Source organism: Rhopalosiphum padi, chromosome 2, assembly GCF_020882245.1.
Source record: "Rhopalosiphum padi isolate XX-2018 chromosome 2, ASM2088224v1, whole genome shotgun sequence".
NCBI lineage: Eukaryota > Metazoa > Arthropoda > Insecta > Hemiptera > Aphididae > Rhopalosiphum > Rhopalosiphum padi.
The window spans coordinates 62,163,599-62,183,628 of NC_083598.1; the positions used below are offsets into that span (position 1 = coordinate 62,163,599).

Consider the following 20,030-nt stretch of genomic DNA (forward strand, 5'->3'; position numbering starts at 1 on the left):
CTGCTGGACGAAAATTTGTTATGATGTACGTTAGTAAGACAGAGACAACACATGCGGGTATTGCGTCCAGGCGTCATCCTAACTACTGTTTTGCGTTAGTGGTTTGCAATCTGAATTATCTGTAATTATAATTTACACTTTACAAACTTACAGTAGATAATAGATACATAGATTATAGCCTATAGGTCTACTAGTCTGCTTTTTACTACTATAGAGTTAGAGTATAGACTACTATAATTGTCGGTAGATACCGTGTTAGTAATCAGTATTATTATATTAAGTAAGAATAGATCGTAATATTTCAAAATAAAGTCAAATTTAAAAAAAAAAAAAGTATATCTTAATCCGTGGTCGGTACACAATATATATCTACAGTTTTATTATTAACATTATTATAAATGTAATGTACTCATCAATTATTTACAATCAAAGACAGTAGGTATGCGTATGTATAACTATTTTTAATACTTAAAAATTTTAAACGACAATTTTGGGTTGGGTGGTCCCTAAAATTGTTTTTGTCTCATGAATGAAAAATATTCACGCCGCCACTGGACTATAGTATATAGGCATATAGGTCTGCTCAATGGCGGATTACCACTAGGCTCGAGCCTAGAGCGGCAAATTTGTTGTTATTTTATTTTTATTCTCATAAAAATGAACCAAAAAGAAAAAAAATTGAACCATTACTATTTTTCACTCCCGTGGCGGCTATACTCGATTACCTATCACTTTTTGATGTTAGCCTATTTAAACTACGATCCTATTCCTTGGATAGTATTAAAAAAAAAGGAGGGGCTATAAACACTGAGCGTGCCTCAGGGCGCCGTGTAGGTGGATCCTACTAGGTGGATCGCCACTGGGTCTGCCTTTTAGTATCTACGTTCCAAAAATTTTAGATGATAATGCTGACGAATCGTCCAGTTTATCTTAAATCTTAATCTACTATTTGGGTTCAATTGCTCAAGCTAATTAAAATGTCTATAATAGTTTGTTTAGTTTTAGAACCTACTTCATTTAGTATTGGGTATATTATCATATACCAGACATGTCCAACCTGCGACCAGGTCCGCCCGGATCCAGCCCGAAAATATTTAAAATGTAATTTATTATTTTTTGCAAATAAGAAATGTAAACTTGTAGTTTTTAATGACGAAAATCAACTAGTAGGTAACTAGCGTGGAAACATTGGAAGTATTCAGTACTTTAAATACACACGACATAAATGATAAATCCTATAAGTGAACAAAAATAATATATTATCTATTGCACATTTTATCAAAATAAAACCACGAAGGCATGAAGTATATACGGCCCGCAGCATAACTCATAAGTATAAATTTAAAATGTAGCTCGCAAGTTAAAAAGGTTAGTCGTGCCTGTCATAGACCTATAAGGCCAGGGACGTACACAAGGGGGTGTTTACACCCCCCCCCCCCGAAATACTTGGGTTTTTGCATGGTTATATACTTATTCAATTTTAATGTTAATTTTTTTATATCAATGTTTGTATTTAAAAAAAGTATTATAAGTATACCTAATTTTCAACAATTTTTTTTGTATATTATTAAAAAAAGTTCTACTTTTCAATAACTGATTTTCAAAAACACCCCCCCCTGCCAAAAAAAAACCTTATAGCGTTTCACAACCCTCTTAGATAAGGTCGTTAAAAAATTAAACATTGATTTAGGAGGATATCGCGGTAAAAAGGCTGAGAAACACAAACACTGGTTTATACTGTTTATAAAGTCTGTATGAGTATTATAACTATTATTATACTATAAGGTATTAGTCAATTTTGTTAAATTCTTTTTTATTCCCGGACTCCCGTTTTTTAAATTTAATTTATTATCACAAATTTCAATTTACAATAATAAAGATCAAACATTTAAAAGCGATTTTCATAATAATAATAATACTATAAATGTCTATAATTAGAATTTATAGTTATGTAATTATTGACAATCGTGTCAATCGTGACATTTTTTAATTTGTTATGCATTATTTAAAATACAATATTTAATGGTTATTGGTTATAAACTTATGAGTTATGACTAATAAGTAATAACTAATAAGTAATAATTACCTATCCTGTCCTGTGTACCAACTACTAATTATTATACATATATTTACATATATAGATATATATCTTAATTCGTAGTACCAACTTAGGTACTACTAAATGTTTATTAATATAGATATATATTATGAATGTGTTATTGTTATAGTTAAAAACACGTGCGTGGTGCACTGGTGCGTTCGTCGTTCAGTGGTTCAGGGCGTTCAGGCCTTTCAGTAGTTTAGTTTAGTGTTTAGTGTTATTTTTTGTACTAGTGAATGGGTTTTAGGTTTATAGTTTAAAAAGGTTTGTATGTCACATTTACACATAAAAGTATAAGACTATATTTACATTATCAGTTCCACTACCCTCTAGCTTCGTCACTATAAGGTAGTAAAGTCTAGGACAACCGTTATTACTTTATTAGTTAGTGTATTAGATATTTGTTATTTGTGTATTATTTATTTACCTATTTAAAGATTTAAATTTATTTCTATTATAATTTTGTTTTCATCGTTCAATCGTGTACACGCTACGTAATAAATAATAGTATATTATAACTAATATAACTAAAACTAATATCTATTAAATGTGTATATTTTGTCTAAATGTAAAATATTTTAGTGTTATATACTTGGCGTCTTTGTTTTTGGGTAATATCAGTTATTCACTAGTCATTACTTCAGACTTCTTATTCATTGTAATAGCTTGTATCATATTTAGAATGGTTGAATGGTGTATTATACATCTTTGAAGTGTTCAAATACTGTTGATATTTACCAAAGGGCTAGTAAATCCCCTGCCTGTTTTTACCCAAAAAAAGCTACGTTTTGAAAAAAAATATAAATATAATTTTTATAATACTATTTACACCATATTATGCATTTATGCGTATGCCATTTATATTAAAGTATAAAGATTGTTAACTGTACGGTTCTTCACCTATCTTTCTAGGTTAAGTAATATATCGACAATTCTGTTCATTTTCTAAATTATTTAATCAAAAGTTATTTTTGAAGTAAGCACAATATTAGAAAAATATTGCAGACTTAGAATTAAATCTATGAAAATTATCAAGCATGCCGGTTCCTTAAACAAAAATACTTTTGAAAAAAAAAAAAATGCTTTCAAATAAAATTTTTATTTAATATGTTTTTTTATGTACCTACCTTATCAATTTTTATTTCATCAATACTAATAAAATTAATTTCAATGAAATATTTCTGATTGTGTGCATAATTTTGCTATTTTATACCTAGTAGAAAATTTACTTATTTACAATTGTAATATAAGTGAGGATAAAAGGGGTGCTTTTTCTTTTGCACACATAATACACTTTTACTGATCATATTCATTGCTTATTGTCTGACTATATTATATGTTTGAAAAATAGTAAAGTTATTAATGTAGGTATTGTTAGTAGTTATCTATAAGTGTAACTATACCAGTATTTTTGGTAGTAGACAAAAATTGAAGAGCTCACTGTTAGCTGGTAATATAATAGGTAGGTACTTATTTTTCTCAATAAACAGTTTAGTACATGATATTTTTGCTAAATATATTATTTACTTAAAATAGTTAAATTTGAATAGAAAAAATGTTTTTATTTTGGAGGATGCACTCCCCTTCATAGTTGAGCCAATGATATATATATTTCTGTTACCTATCTCCAATTCTAGACTTATTATTAATAAATAATAGTGTAAATGAATGGTATACAATTTAAGAGTAAACATCTAAACCTATTATAAAAAATTTAATTTACAATTTATTTTTTACTTAGAGTTGATAGTATGCTAATATGGGCCTTTCCTCACAACAAGTCTTATCATTTATGTCTCCAGATTCTTGGACTCCAGTAAGTGATTTTTATATGAGTATTAATATATAGACATTAAATATGATATTTTTTTATATAATTTTAATAATACATATAGTGCAATCATTTAAAATCTTTATCTACTAAACAATGTAATAAGGTACATTTATTTAAAAAAATTATATTTGTATGTATAAAAGTTAATTTAAAATAGAAAATTTGTATTAATACCTACCTATTTTTAACATATTACAATATTACATGTGTTAATATGTACTTCAGTTTCTACAGAAGACAAAAATATATGGTAGTTCAGTGGTTAGAGCATAAATTGCTGAGTATTGTTTTAAATAAATAAATATGTCTACTTATTAATTTTTTCTTGCCAACAAAGTATTCTTAATTAAACATTAAAAATTTAGTTAATATCTAAAAATTATATTATAATATAATAAATTAAACAAAACATTATTTTATATTATATTAGTAAACCTAAAGATAGTATAGGTTTTTTTTTACTTTTTTTTATAAAAAACTTTGTAAATAATTTTCATTTAAATGTTGTCCTCTACGTCTTACTAAAAAGAATAAATAATTGTAAAATTACAAATTTTTTGACCATATATTAAAAATTTACAAATAGATAGGGGGAGGATTGGTAGGGTTTTTAGTGTTTTTATCTTAAATGGGTCAAATTAAGATTTAATTTTTACTATTTTATTATATTATTTACCAAGAGGTTGATAAATATTAGCTGAAATTAAATATAATGATTATTAATTTATATTATAATTGTATGCTATCTTGAAGTTAGTAATTTTTTTTTTTTTTGGTTAATTGATACCTAACTCATTATATAATAGAATGTTTAATATTATTTTAATTTCTACTAGGTTTTTTTAATGCCTGGTTATAAATCAAACAATGGAATTTATACAATAACTACAAATGAAAAATATTTACAACGCTGTAATGACATGTATAAAATGGCATTAAATAGTTATACATTTGAAAAAGTTCTTACATATCAATTGATGGGATTAGTTGTGGTGGAAATCAAAGGATTATGGTTAGTAGTAATTAACTCACATTAAAATTCTAACATAACTTGTATTTTAAGCAAATTTAAGCAAATAGTAAGTATTTTTATTTTTATTTTTTTTTAAACCACTTTTATTAAAAGAATATAACATTAAAAACCAAATTTATATTGCATTGTATTTTGTGTAAGAAGTTAAGTAATAGTTATGATATAGTATAAACATACATATTTAGTTAATATTGATTTAATGAATTAATAGGTAAGAAACTAAATAGTAAAATAAATATTTATTATGATATGAACATTATAATAAAAACATTTTTCTGGAATTATTGTAAATGAAAATGAAATAAACATATGTTATCTCAGTTTTACAAATTTATAACATAGTAAAATATCATGGCCCATTTTACTCTGTTATTATTAATTAGCGTGAATTGAAATTATAAATAAAAATAAAAAAATTATAACTATAATTATTGTTATAAATGTTTAAGTAAGATTATTAGTAGATCTCGGATTTGTATGTTTTCGCATGTTTTTTTCCTTTTCACTTTTTAAAATTTTTGTCAATAATCTTGATAAATCATACTATTTTGAATTCAATGCTAAATTTTTATTTTGCATATTCTTACATAATATTTGACTGCAAATGCATATTCGTTGCATATTTCTATAAAAAATCACTGAAAAATTTCGGTCGGTAGGACATCAAAGTAGCGACACAATTCTAACTATCTTAATTTAAAATACGTATTATAATATGTAACACATTTATATATATTAGAAATGGTTCAACTAGATGAAAACATCAAGACCCAATGATTTTAAGCTCATTTAAATTTGCCCTTGTAACCTCTATAGATGTTGAAGTTGAACAATCATTTATTAACAGATAGACGGCGCAGTTATACCAAAGAAAAACTTGAATATCATTTAATAATTAATTTTAATAATAAAGAATAAAAACACATTTTGAGTTCTGTATTTTATTTTATTTTTAAACAGAAATATTCATATATTTATATGTGTTCTTATTTATACTTTTATATTATTTTCCTATTTAATACAATTTTTAATTCTTTTATTGCATATTATATGGCATATTTTGATACTTTTTAGTGCATTTAAATCCGTGCTCTAAATATTAGGCTTTTATTGATATTTTAATTACAAAAAAAGTTATAGACAATTTTTTTTTAACTGTATTTCAACTACTAGTTTTTTTAAACTTTATTTTTTGTACATTTTAAATGATAATTACTTCTAAATCAAAATATCATTAAAGTCATCTGAGATATCCTGGATAATAATTTACCTTTAAATTGTATAATAAGTTAATCCACTCTCATTTTAAAATAAACAAGAATAAAATTGATCATTGTTTAATTGTTGCCATGTTATACATTTGTAAGACGAGAATAGCACATGCTGATTACAAAATATTCTTAATCATTACTAAATTTAAGTACTAAAATTATTATTTTTTAGGTGCAGAGGTAGAATGTTAAGTTATAATGAATTTTTGGTTAAAAACACAACTGTTGAATTAATTGATTCTGGAACTATTGTCAAAAAACAATTATGTGATTTATATCAACTTCCAAGTAGTTATAAATATGACCCTTTAGTAAGTGACATTTTTATAAAATAAGACCAAAGATTTTTTTAGAAAATTAAAAAAATCAAAAAAAAAATGTGAATATTATTATTTCAGTATGATAAGTGACTAATATGAAGTACTGCAAACTATTTTCTGAATAAATGAAAGCATAAATAAATAGTTACATAATTTGGATGTTTAAAATAGATAATTTAGAAATAAAAAATATATTGTAGTTAGTACATTATAGTTATACTAAAGTTAATCTTAGCACTTAGGGATTGCAAAAAAATCCATACAAAAACTATTATGAAAAATGATGTCAGTAAAACATAGTTCCATACTTCAAGTAATATACTAATACAACATACTGAAAGGGTTTACAGTAAAAATACTTAATTATTTTAAAAATTCTAGATGAGAATTTCATGTAGAATCGTATGAAATCTGATTTTTTATATTGTTATTAATTAAACAATAAAATGTAAAGAAAATTTGTTAATTTGCCATGAAATATCAGATGATTGGAATACAATATCAAAAATATGTCTGAACTCATCAATAAAACAAATTTACCAAAGTAACATAATATTATTTATTTATTTATAGTGTATTGCGATTAAACCTGTTAATGAAATTCCTTCCCTCGCATCTATACAATTTTATATTCAACCTTTATTGTTACAAAGTGTAAGTTTAATATTAAAATTAATTTGGTTAATACATACTATGTTTTTATTAATGTTGTTTTTAATTAATAGAACCTTCTATTTAATTTAGGAACTTCATAAAGGTTATGTTGCAGTAAATACAAAACCAATAGAAAAGGTTAATGAGTTATATTTAGAGAATTCTTATGAAGAAATAAGTATAAGAGGTTCTTATCCTTTAATTATTAGTACAAAGGACAAATGGTAATTCATAATATTAAAGTTTACTTGTACATAACAAAATGTTATGTTTATAATAAAAAATAAATTGTTATGATTTTAATTTTCCATTTTTATTTGTAGTATAGTTACAAAGTCTAAATGTAGTGTGCAAGAATTAAACAAGTTTAATGACTTATTAATTAACACAAACGGAATCAAAGAACAAGGTAAAGTATTAGCAATTAAAGAAAAATTAAAATTCATTTTTTTTTTTACATATGATCTATTTTATAATTATATTAAATACATCGAGTTTATGATTAATTTTATGAATATAATTATTTAATAACTATGATTAATAACAGTATTTCAAATTTATAATTTTATCTATAGTTTTTATTTTTATAAAATTAAAGAATAATAAAATGTTGCAAAATGTTTGTACCTGTAACATTTTTTTGGGATATAGTTAAATTCATTAATTTATAAAAAAAAATTCAAAAATTAAATTTTATTTACAAAAATACATATAAGAGGCATAAAAAATAAATATATCCATAGATTTCACTTATATAATATTAATTCAGAAATACTGTTTATGAAACATAATGTGAATTGTAACAAATCACTGCTTAAATCAATTTCGTTCTTTTTATCTTGCAATAATTACAAATCAAATGTTAAAAATCTCACCTTATTTATGTACATTTCATTCAATAATTTTTAAAATGCACTCTATAATGCTTTTATTCTTTTAATTAGTTGCTAAGTAGTATAATAAAAAGTCTAGTATTAAAGTTATATCAACTTATTTTATTTATTTTTTGTTATGTTAGGTAATATCACAAACTACAACTTTAAATCTTAATAATTAAACATATATTACTTTTTATCATTATAATTTATAATACATACAAAAATTATATATATATTTATAAATAAATTCTGTAATATTATACTTTTCTATTTTAGGTGTTGAATATAAATATGTCGAGTTTTCAAATGATTTAATAGAGGTAATTATTTTTTGTTTAAATTAGTTTATATTTTTGTGTTATAAACTATAAATGTTAACTTTTTCAATAATTTAAATAATACATTATTTTTTTATTTAAGCTGTTAAATAAAGAAAAAAATATTTTTTTGAAAACTTTGTTAAATGATATAAATATATATGGATTGAATAATATATTTTCAAGATCTATTTATTATGAGCCTAAATGTTTATCATTGGTAAGTAAATATTGTCATTAAATAAATTATGGCTATCATGGTTATGCTAATTATTTTTGGTACCAATAATTGCTAAAATAATTTATAATATATATACAATCATATTACAAACAATTTAAAATAAAAATATATTTATTTCTTTTAATAATATACGCAAACAAAAATATCAAAAATAAAACAAAATTGTTAACTCAAAACCATGATAATGCTTTATTTATATATTTTGTATGTATTATAATTTATAATAGCTGCTTATACATATAAATTATTAATTATTGAATTTTAAAATTCAAAAGAAATACACTGATCAAAATAATCAACTAGTTCTTGTTAATGAAGTCATTAAAAATGACCAAATTAAAGACAATATCAATGTAACCAATATGGATGATTCATCAATAATTGAAGAATCTCAATTATGTGGTAAGAATATTTTTTGAAAGTTTTCAATGTTTAATAAATTTATTATTATTATTTAGCGTTTTATATGTTTATGTATATAGATTTAATAACTGACTCTACACCGTACATGTCTGTACATAATAATATATTTAAAAATGGATCTTTAGTTGAATTTTGCTATGGTACAAATATTGATTTTGTATATATTAGAAATTATGATCAAAAAAAAATATATTCAAAAGAAATGAAACAGTTTTACGCCTATTATAAAAAAAGTAAGACCATTTAATTTTTTTATTATTTACTTAAGAATATTAAATTGATTATTATTTTATAATAATACTAAGAAATCTTTTGAAAAATAATTAGCTCATAATTATTATGGTTCCATAGGTTTAATGTGTGACGTATCATGTAGTTTTAGGTGTGATTTACATTGAAACCAATTCAATTGTTATAGTTAACAATTATAAATTAAATTTATATGTTATTAAACAGAATATTGTTACTAAAAATGTTTATAAAATAAAACCTTTTTTATATCTTCTGTGGACAATCATATCATAATTTTTCATTGAGGGATTCAGACATTCAGCTAATTGTACGTTTATAAGCTTTTATGGGTTCCGTGCATTTTTATTCAAAAATGAAATATAAATATAAAATTTACACATTCTCCTAATAAAATCCTGGGCTCCAATAAAACTTTTGGATAATTAAAATTAATATATTTTTATCCAATTACTTTATAAAATTACAATAAATCTAAGTAGATCACGTTGGTCACTTGCTAAACAACTATATTACTATATTTTTAAACATAATAAAGAAGTTAATGTATAAAAAGCTTACATACATCAATATTCAAATATTATATCATGATTTATGTAGTATAAACCAAAGACTAGCTCAAGGAATAGGCAATAAAGCACATGCCTTTTTGGCGGCATTTTAAATTTTAATATTATAAAATATTAACACATTGTATGGTATATTAAAAAATAATATATATTAATTGTTTTATTTTATAATTTTTAACAAATGACACTATGAACTTGCAAATAATGGAAAAAATAGTATATTATATATATAAACATGTGAAGGGTGGAAAAATCTAGGTTTGCCTAAGTGTGTTAATAAAGTTTAATTTAAACACCGTAGATAAGCCTGTATAATGTGAAGTCAATATTTTTCAAATTAAAATTTGTATAATTGTATCTTTGTAATAATAGTAATAGATAAATAGATTTTTAAGTATAAGGGTAATTTTAAATACCCTAGATATTAATATAATCACTTGAAGGCTATGAAATAATGGAATTTACTAATTAAGTATTAAATAAATATTTATGAGTTATTTTATTATTGATTTTTACATTTTTTGGTATTACAGATGAAAATTTAAAAATAAAAACAAATGCAACTATTGGAGATATGGTTGCAGCTACTTTGCTATGTTACAATGAAACACACAGAGCTGTAATATTAGATAAGAACCCTAAACATTATTTTTGTTTTTTTATTGATATTGGCTGTAAAGAATATGTTAACTCAAATAATGTATTTTATTTACTAGAAGAAGTTAAAAATGTAAGTTATTTTATTAATTTTTTATAAAATATTATTTACACTACTAAAGAATGTACCTATTTACTAGTTATAAAAACAAAATGCGATTTCGTAATTTTTACTTAAAATATTTTTTTAGGTTCCTTATTTAGCACATAGAGTGGAGTTGAATAATATTCCATTGCATAATACTATGCAACTAAAATATTTAAAGATCTATTACGAACAATTGTATTTACAACCATTATTAATAGTCAGTAAATATTAAATTCTACTTTTTAATATAATACAGTCAAACTAGGTTAACTCTAAGTTTAAAATACCAGTAAAGAAATCAGTTATCTAAGAAATGTTAAAATAAAAATACATAACATGTATTTCATGAAAATCCTAGAACAAAAATCTGACAAAAAGAAAAGAAAAAAAGACTAAAAGTCTTTAATTACCTGAATTTATTACTAATTACTCAAATAAAATAATTGTTTGTAAGTGATTTTATTACGTAGGACATGTATAATAAATATATATATAAATTGTCTGATTTCCTAGTTATTCATAACAACGACTAGAAAGGTTAGACAATGTTATAAATTCATATCGAGATAATTAATATAAATGTCTTTATTGGTAAGATTACTGAACATATGGTTTATGGACAACCATAAATATATTTTGTTCTTTTTATTGGTTATAATAAAATTGAACTGTAAAAATATTGAATGTTAGGTATCATATTATTTGAACACAACCAATAAATAACACTATTATCCATGGACTGCAATAATAAAATAGCCAAGTGCTAAAATTATGTTTTATAATTTCTATTTAAAATTGGATTTAAATGAATTGTGCCTAAAATTTGACAATAACTTTAAGAGTAATTATATTATATAATGAAGAATATAATAATTAAAATACACAAATTAAATTTGTTTTTTGCCTAATTTTCTTATAAAATACCATACTTTACACCTATATTTATTATTTAAATTTTAATATTTTAAAAAATAACTTATTTTTGTTTGTCAGTTTGGCTGTTGACAACTTGTTTTTGCTAATCTTTTGATTTTGTATGTGAATTATTAAAAAAAGAAATAATTTAAAAGTGAATGAGCTGGATAATCACTAATCAATAATAATAAAATTAAGAAGAAATTATAATAATTATATCAACATGAGTTATCCCCATTTTACATTATACCAAATTTCACATTTAGAATGATAATTTTTTTTTTAAGTTTTAATTATAAAATACACAACTTATTTAAAAATTAAAATTTCAAAAACAGCCTATGTGGGGTCCCTTATTACTATTTCTAATAATAATACATATGAATAACAGGATAATATACCTAAGACAATAAAATTTGAACTTAAAGTTACCTACTTACTAAATGTTTAAGTTAAATACAAAATTTTAACATAGTGTTTAGATGGGAAATTCTAAGAAGGAACCTAAACAATTTGATGTATTTTCAATTTTAATTTAGCTTAGTTTGACTGTCTGTACATATAATTATACATTTTTGATTAAAATTATATATAATTAGGAATTTGTTGAAAGTAATTCTAACCAATCAAAGAAAGCAATTTTAAAAAAAAAATCAGATAATAAGGATATTTATTTAGATGTAAAAGAATTTTTACAAAAACAATTATTTAGTTTTAATATGTCTAATAATGAAGGTATAAATTTGATTATAATTATTTATTTATTTTGGTTTTTATATTTTTAACAAGCTTTTTGTTATATTCTTTCAGGAATTGGATCAAAAATAAAAGATTATTTGAAGTATAATGATTTGTTTAAAAATGGCACTGTAGTATTAATTACTTACTTTTGTTCTATAAATCAAATTTATATCCGTATTAACACACCTGAATTAACAGAATACTATAATAATTTAATTACAGAAGTTAATCAGTTTTATGTGGATTTGAAAAGTGAATATAAAAACATTATTAATTTATACATTTAGTATAATATAACAGAACAAATTATGAAATAAGAATGTATTAATAATAAAAAAATTGTGTTTAAACTGGACTGGGTAGCCTCTGAAAATATCTCACTGGAGATCATTTGGGCATTTATTCCCATAAATTGTGTTTAAATGTCCTTCCGATTTTTTCTTTCTTTCTTTTTTTTTTAAATAAAAAATAAATGAAAAATGAATTGCAATATTTTTGTTTATGAATTTTAGATAAATATCTATAAAAAAAAGTCATAAAAATATTTCCTCAGAAAAAGATATTAATAAATTGACTAAAATTAAATTCCTCGATATAATCATTAAACTTTTTATTATAATTCAAAAACATTTATAACATATTTATTTTAAATTTCCAATATATAAGTTAATAAAAATTCTGAACCATTTTTAATGTCACAAAAAAATTATATTTCAAAAAATAAGTTTTAAAAAAAAATATTTTAAGCCAATGCATACATTTTTAACACTATGAATTTAAAACTGAGATATTTTTATTGTACGTATTTAAAACTAATTTATTACTTTACATTTCAGTTTTAAATTATTTTGTATTCTTAAAAACATATTTGATAAATTAATTAATACTAATTGAGTTATAAATAACTTGTACTTCGATTTTTAAATAATACTACATTTTATTTAAAAATTTATGATAAATTATTTAAAAATCAACAAATATGTAAGGTTAAATAATTGTTTTGTTCAATATATATTTAGGTGCATATCACAGAAAGACTCCAAAAATAGGTGAAAAGGTTGCTGTTAAATCTGCATCCAAGAATAAATTTGTACGTGCTACTATTTCTAAAAAAGTTAATGATACAACTTATTCAGTATACTATATTGATTGTGGTGATAAAGAATATGTAAAAGCAAACAACATTTTTCTATTACCACATAGATTTAGACATGTATGTTTTTTCTCAAGTATATAATTTTTTTATTTTATAAAATATATTTACTTGTTTAATTTTTAATTTTATAGTTACCACAATCAGTGATTAAAATTGGTTTAAATATTACAACGCCCGTGAATAAAATTGAACTTTCTAAATATTTCAATGAATTAATTCAATTAAAAGTTTCATTAATTGCGGTAAGTTATTTTTAATTGATTATTTTTGTTAGTTGTTTTTTTTAATACCAAAATTATATCATTTATTTAAGACCTCTGTTAAATATTTTGAACTAGAAATTGATTTTATTATAATTTGTTATTGTCTATACTTTTTATTATAAAACTGGAGTAATAGTCCGATTATTGGTATTTTTACTAGTATCCTATTGGACCAACCCTATCTTCAATGAGCAATAGTTTTCTTTTAAAATTTTTGATAATTTAATGAAAACTAATAAATTAGGGCTAGAATTTCTAAGTATTTGCATGTTTTTATCAAATCCAAATTGATTGGTTGTCAGATATATCCATGATTTGGCTTATTCTCGATTAAATAAAACAATTTCTTTTTATATATATATTTTAAATATAATGCATATAATTAATTTATATATATATTTTGAATATAATACATATAATTAATTTATATATATTAATTTTTGAGAATCTTGTTAATTTTAAATGGTATTTATTTAATGAACATCTATAATTATTGGGTTATTTGACGAATTTTCATAAATCTATTACCTTTCTGGCTTTCTAAACTAAAATGAACTTGGTACTAAAGAAAGAAAAAATGTTAATATTACTTTAAATCCGGGACAAATTGCGTCATTCAAATATGCTCCAACAACATTGTGTGATTTAGAAAGGAGTTTTAGCCAATATAAATCTAATCTATTCGTTGATCTAATCGCCGGTTGTTCATATTAGAAAATTAAAAAAAAAAACCTAAAATAATAGCATATAATAACTAATAACAATAAGTAATAAGTAATATTAAAAAAAATAGTTTTTGCATATTTTAAAATTTTTTACATTTATACATTGATAAATTACATAATATTATGATTTACATAAGATAATATTTTCCAAGTATATGAACATACTAATTATTACTAAAGAATAGGTTAAATGTTACATTTTCATAAATTTATAATTATATTTTGTTGTCTTGATATGTGGTTAAAAATTAAAAATTGTTTATTCATAATCTCTTCTATTTGTATAACACGCTCATAATAGCAAATTTGGAAACTAGTTTTGATATTTTATCACATTTAAAAGTAAAAATATTAATTAAGCCCTAGTGTGGGTTTTTTTTAATATTTTAATTTTCAAACAGTTATGAAAATTTTAAAATAGTAATGTTTTTTTTATAATTAAAATATTAATTCCATTCACTTTTAAAAAAAATAAATAGTTAAATAATTATTAATGTAAAGTTTGCTTTAATCAGACCTAAACAACACAGATAGGACATCCCCTTAAAACAGTTAAGTGATAAATATTATAATGTGTAAAGACTGAGTTTAAAACTTTAGTTTTTATCCCTTCTCTTTACAATTAATAGATCATAACAAAGTCATATTTAAAGTGAATATTATTGTTTATACTACATTAATCTTAAAAATTTAATTGATTCAATGCATAGCCTATTATATTTTAGGAGTATCTAATTTATTTATTAGTAATACTTAATTATTCAAATAGTAATTATCTTTTTTTAATACTAGGAGTTTGATGAAGAAGATCCACTAGGCTTTCAAAAGACTGTTTTAAGAAAGAAGCATGATGGCGTTAATATTAATGAAGATATTTGTAATCTATAAATACTTAATAACACTTATGTTAGGATTTTAGACTAAAATTTAAGTATTATCAGTTTTTAATAATTGTACTTTTCATTTTTATATTTTCTTAAATTAAATAATATAACAGTGATTAAATTAAATTATTCTAGTTAAGTAATACTAGACAATTAATTGTGGCAATCACAATAATCATATTAATTTTATCATCTACTTATTATATAAAAATAAAATAAAATTCAAAAACAATTATGAGTTAAATGTGTTAAGGTTGTCAGCTGTCGAGAGAAATGAGCAGAAAATAAATCACATTAATTTAGTATCATTATGGTCTCAAAATAATAAATAATAATAACAATAAAAACCTTTTGTTAGGTAAATATAGAATATGTTTAACAAATACAAACATTTTTAATGTTAAATACAATTAATAATTATTTGTTTCAAACCGAATTAAGTAGTAGGGCTCTCATTGGCCGAACGAATCATCCAATCAACTAAGTTATAACTATTAATTATTAAGTGTTATAAAAATGAACAACAAAAGGTAAATACTATCTAGATTATAGTATCCTAGGTGAATAAATAATGAAAAGGAACCTAACCTACCTATAGCTAATATAATAGGTAATAATAATATTATATTATGTTTAAGAAGTACCTACAATTTATATTTTCGGGAGAGACGCTAAAAAATTTTCCAACCAACGTTGATTTGACTACAGTGAATGTGTGTTTCAGTATTTGTATTCTACCAGTTATTATTAATTTTTTTTCAAAATGTAAGTATATTGTATGTATTTTAAAAATATTAATGGTTAGGCGGATGCCCGGATCTTCACCGGTTAATAATTAAAAGTATAAACTATAAACACATTTTCGTTTGTTTGATCACTATCAATGATATATAATGGAAATAACAAATCATAGAAACATCTTAAAATCAACAAGTAGGTACTGAAATTAAACTCAAATTATATTGTAGTTAAAAGTGTTAATATATTTAATACATAAAATATAAATATACCTTAACACGATGACACCAAACGCTTATTACAATATGACGTGTTAACAGTAAAAATGCTTTGATTTTAGCAATAGAAATAGAAAATAGTTAATAGATTGATATAAATAGTATTGTAAATATTATAATTTAATAATAAAGTATAAATAAACGGCAATATCTAATATCTAAATTATAGAACATACGAAGTTCCTTATGGAGAACGATTTTTCAAAGCGAACAAAATACTAATAGGAATGTTCTCAATACTCCCGTTTAGAAAACTTAATGAAATAATAAGTATTTAATGATAAAAGAATATAGCTGAATATTTTTAGTTGAAAGTCTTTTGAAAAATAATGTTCTTTTTTGTTTGAAGATTATAATCGTTTAAAAGTTTCATAATAATTAAAAAAATAAATGATAAATAAATGATATAGGTACTCATAAAAAAAATGGTTGAATGATGACTGATGAATGTAGGTATTGGTTCACTCAAAACCATAATATATCGTTTTGGTGCGTAAAATGTATAGCCGGTCGACCTGGTGTGTTATTGGTTGCGCATCAGTTTCGTTTTAAACTTCTACGATTTAATTCAATATTGCCAGACGACGTATCACAGCGAAATCACGCAATATTTTATATTATTACGCTTAATAAGTCATCGAACAGGACGACTGAAACACATGGAGAAAATAGGTACTGCAATAAGTAAACTACTTATGTCAGTATAAAGACACCGCTCCAACGCCTCCAGGCTCCAATTACAAATTACAGTACCAAAATATTACTGCAATAGTGACACGTTACGACGGCGCGTGGCGGAAATCACGATCAAATTACCGACCGGTGAGGCAAGTGCCTAATTGATATGTACCTAACATGTATATTACAACATTCCGAGCACACATGCCGGTGCTGATGCAAATTAATTCGCAACACGATGTCAGTGATGTCACCACAGCAGAGCTTGCGCTAACTGCAGTTGTGCAAAAAATGTGCAGTTCTGATTTAAATGTTGTGCAGTTCATAAAAAATAATATGTTTTGAATTTTTAATTGTATTGATGACCATGCTTTATCCCGTGGATTTAATCTTTTGATATTCATAGATTAATGATCAATGTTTCAATCATAATTCCTAATAGATAAATTCGGTAAACAAAATAATGTCAAATGATACCTATGTTATAAGCTCATAGATAGGGCTCGGAAGTTGAAACATTTTGCATTATTTTTTTAGGAACTTTTTTGACGATCCTCTCCTCGACGATGCTCGGCCACAAATTTGTTTTATTAGCATGTGAATCTGAACAACTAATTTTTAGTCATTTTTACTGATTTCACATTAGTTCACTTCTTAATGTTTCTTGTCAACCATTATGCTAATAACTTAAAACTTTAAAATTCAACGAACTAAAGATTAAGATTAGTACCTATCCGATTTTATCTCACCGATTATAGTCCTAGTTGTCGTGTTGTATTGAATATTATTGTACCTAAATTTTATTATTTTGTCATTTTTATGTGATTATTTTTAGTAACTTGTGAGCATTGATAAATGCATATAGAATTTTATAGTAAAATAGAGTACAATTTAAAAAAATAGATATATTTTTATTAATTTAAAATAAATATTTGTAATTTTTTTATTTTTAAGGACATTTTTTGTCATATTTGCATATTTGTTTAGGTCATTTTTTAATGATTTTAAGGTCATCAACTTTCGAGCCCTACTCATCACCATTGTGTTATGCCGTCAAATATTGTAATTGTACTTGTACATTTGTGCTCAAATTAACCAAAACCAAATGGAAAATAGTGATAATTTAAGGAATTTTGTTATTTAAACCGTCAATATTTATACAGTATGATGAATAATATTTCTGATAGTATGTGTTATTTATTATTTAATTTTTTTTTCTTCTGTAAAACAAACAGGGTGTGCACTGTGCAGCTCTAATATTTCTTTAGCGCAAGCTCTGAACTACAGTATTTTACTGTATAATAAATAAATATATCGTCACTAGTCACCACAGTCACAGTCAGTACATACATATATATTATAAACATAATATATAATATATGGATCTCGTCCAGTACCGACGTGCCACCGCAACTAAACGTTGTCGCTACACTCAAACACATGTCGATCATCGTTATAGTGCGTTTCCGTAATCCCATATCACTCGATATTTGTTGTTTTTACAATATCTTGTTGAGGCGTCTCCGACACCGACATTATATGGGTATTTTTGTACGATCGCAAAATATACCATTTGCAACGATTTGGATCGGTCGCCGCACTATTTTTATGCGTCCCCGATTGCGCACGGCCGTCCTGCGACGCGTAAACGTTATAGGCGGTACTCCTGGACGTTTTTATTCTGACGTGCGTCCGAGTGTACCAACCGCTTATTCATGGCAACCTACTCGACGCTTTATCGTTATTGTCCGGCTTCTTCGCCAGCTGTTCCATCGCCGCCCGCAAACTTTCCTACCGTTTGTCATCACATTTGTATACGTGCAATGCAGTAACTATACCGATATATCTCTATGACGTTTCATGTCCATCAAGCAGCCGGTCGCATTGTCACGTAACGATTAATTGTCGAGTTCTCGGGAATTAGTAACGATTGCCTTTACTGTTAACGGTGCCGTTAAGGTGCAGCTGCACCGTTGTCCACTCCGGTACCTCTAGCTAGCCACCGTGTCGTCGTAGCCGTCAAATCGCGCGATTGTAAAAGGCGGGTGCCGTTCGGCTGGCCGCCATGCAGAGGGGGGGTCTAACGCGTGTGTAACGGCGGAGCGTGCGACACCCGCGAACTCGTCACACCACACGGGGTGCCCGATAACGTGCGTTTGTGACTTATGGCCAGACTCTGTGCCTTCTTTTTCTCGTACCCCGATCCTACATCGCTGTCGTTCTCTTCGATGGCTTCAGCTAACAACCATAATTGTACGTACGTCGTCGCGTCGGTTCATCAACTACCTACTGTAGGTATCTTCAATCTACGAAGTCATTGTATTAATAATGATAATATTATTATCAATGACTTTAATAATAACAGTGAGACAATAAATTCGATTTCATTGATGTTGGCTGATTCGTAGTCTGCAGACAATTTATAAAAAAGTTCTTCTTGTACAGTGTTGGACACCTAAATTCTGAATTGCAAATTAATTAAATTCGACTTTCATTTTCATCCGATGCTGTGCCTGCCACACGACGAGTACATTGAGTACAAGTACTCCGTTGTTTATTACTAGCCATACGCGTTTATAATTCTTATCGGCAAGCATTAGGTTCTTTTTATTTTCTAAATACAATTATTTTTATGTATAACACGTAGTACGTATAGTAAGTGGAATAAATTATATTTTAATTGTTTAACGAGCATTCGTATTTTGATTTTGATACATAGGTATTATTAATTATTCTGTAGGTACTTGTTTTATGTATACTTTTAGATGGTCTTTATTATATTCAATTTTTCTTATTTCAAATTAACTTTATACGGACACATTTTTCCGATGAAAATAATTTTAAAATTAATCAGTGTTTAAAACCCCTAAAGTAATTTATACAATCTTGCACCATATAGCTTATACTTTAAAGGTACAAATGTACAATATCACTGAAAGAGATTCTATAAATTATTCGAAATTAGTATATTATAATATGCATTCATATAATATAATATATTCAGTTGATCGTACACG

The 20,030-nt window shown here is 24.4% G+C and overlaps 1 protein-coding gene across 2 annotated transcripts; it reads left to right on the forward strand.

Annotated features, from left to right (window-relative positions):
• The first annotated feature begins 2,257 nt into the window (after positions 1–2,257).
• LOC132920645 (uncharacterized) lies at positions 2,258–15,627 on the forward strand. 2 transcript variants are annotated; one of them, XM_060983192.1, is made up of 18 exons: positions 2,258–2,365; positions 3,843–3,917; positions 4,772–4,947; positions 6,412–6,550; positions 7,133–7,213; positions 7,304–7,437; positions 7,537–7,622; positions 8,368–8,411; positions 8,512–8,628; positions 8,925–9,051; positions 9,132–9,305; positions 10,424–10,620; positions 10,739–10,852; positions 12,150–12,285; positions 12,361–12,543; positions 13,311–13,504; positions 13,579–13,689; positions 15,228–15,627. In XM_060983192.1, the coding sequence occupies exons 2-18, from the start codon at positions 3,861–3,863 to the stop codon at positions 15,321–15,323; spliced, it is 2,166 nt and encodes a 721-aa protein (XP_060839175.1). In that variant the 5' UTR covers positions 2,258–2,365; positions 3,843–3,860; the 3' UTR covers positions 15,324–15,627. The 2 variants fall into 2 exon arrangements, with proteins under 2 accessions (XP_060839175.1, XP_060839176.1); XM_060983193.1 differs by lacking the exons at positions 2,258–2,365; positions 3,843–3,917; positions 6,412–6,550 and having other exon boundaries at positions 4,835–4,947.
• The last annotated feature ends 4,403 nt before the right edge of the window (positions 15,628–20,030 follow it).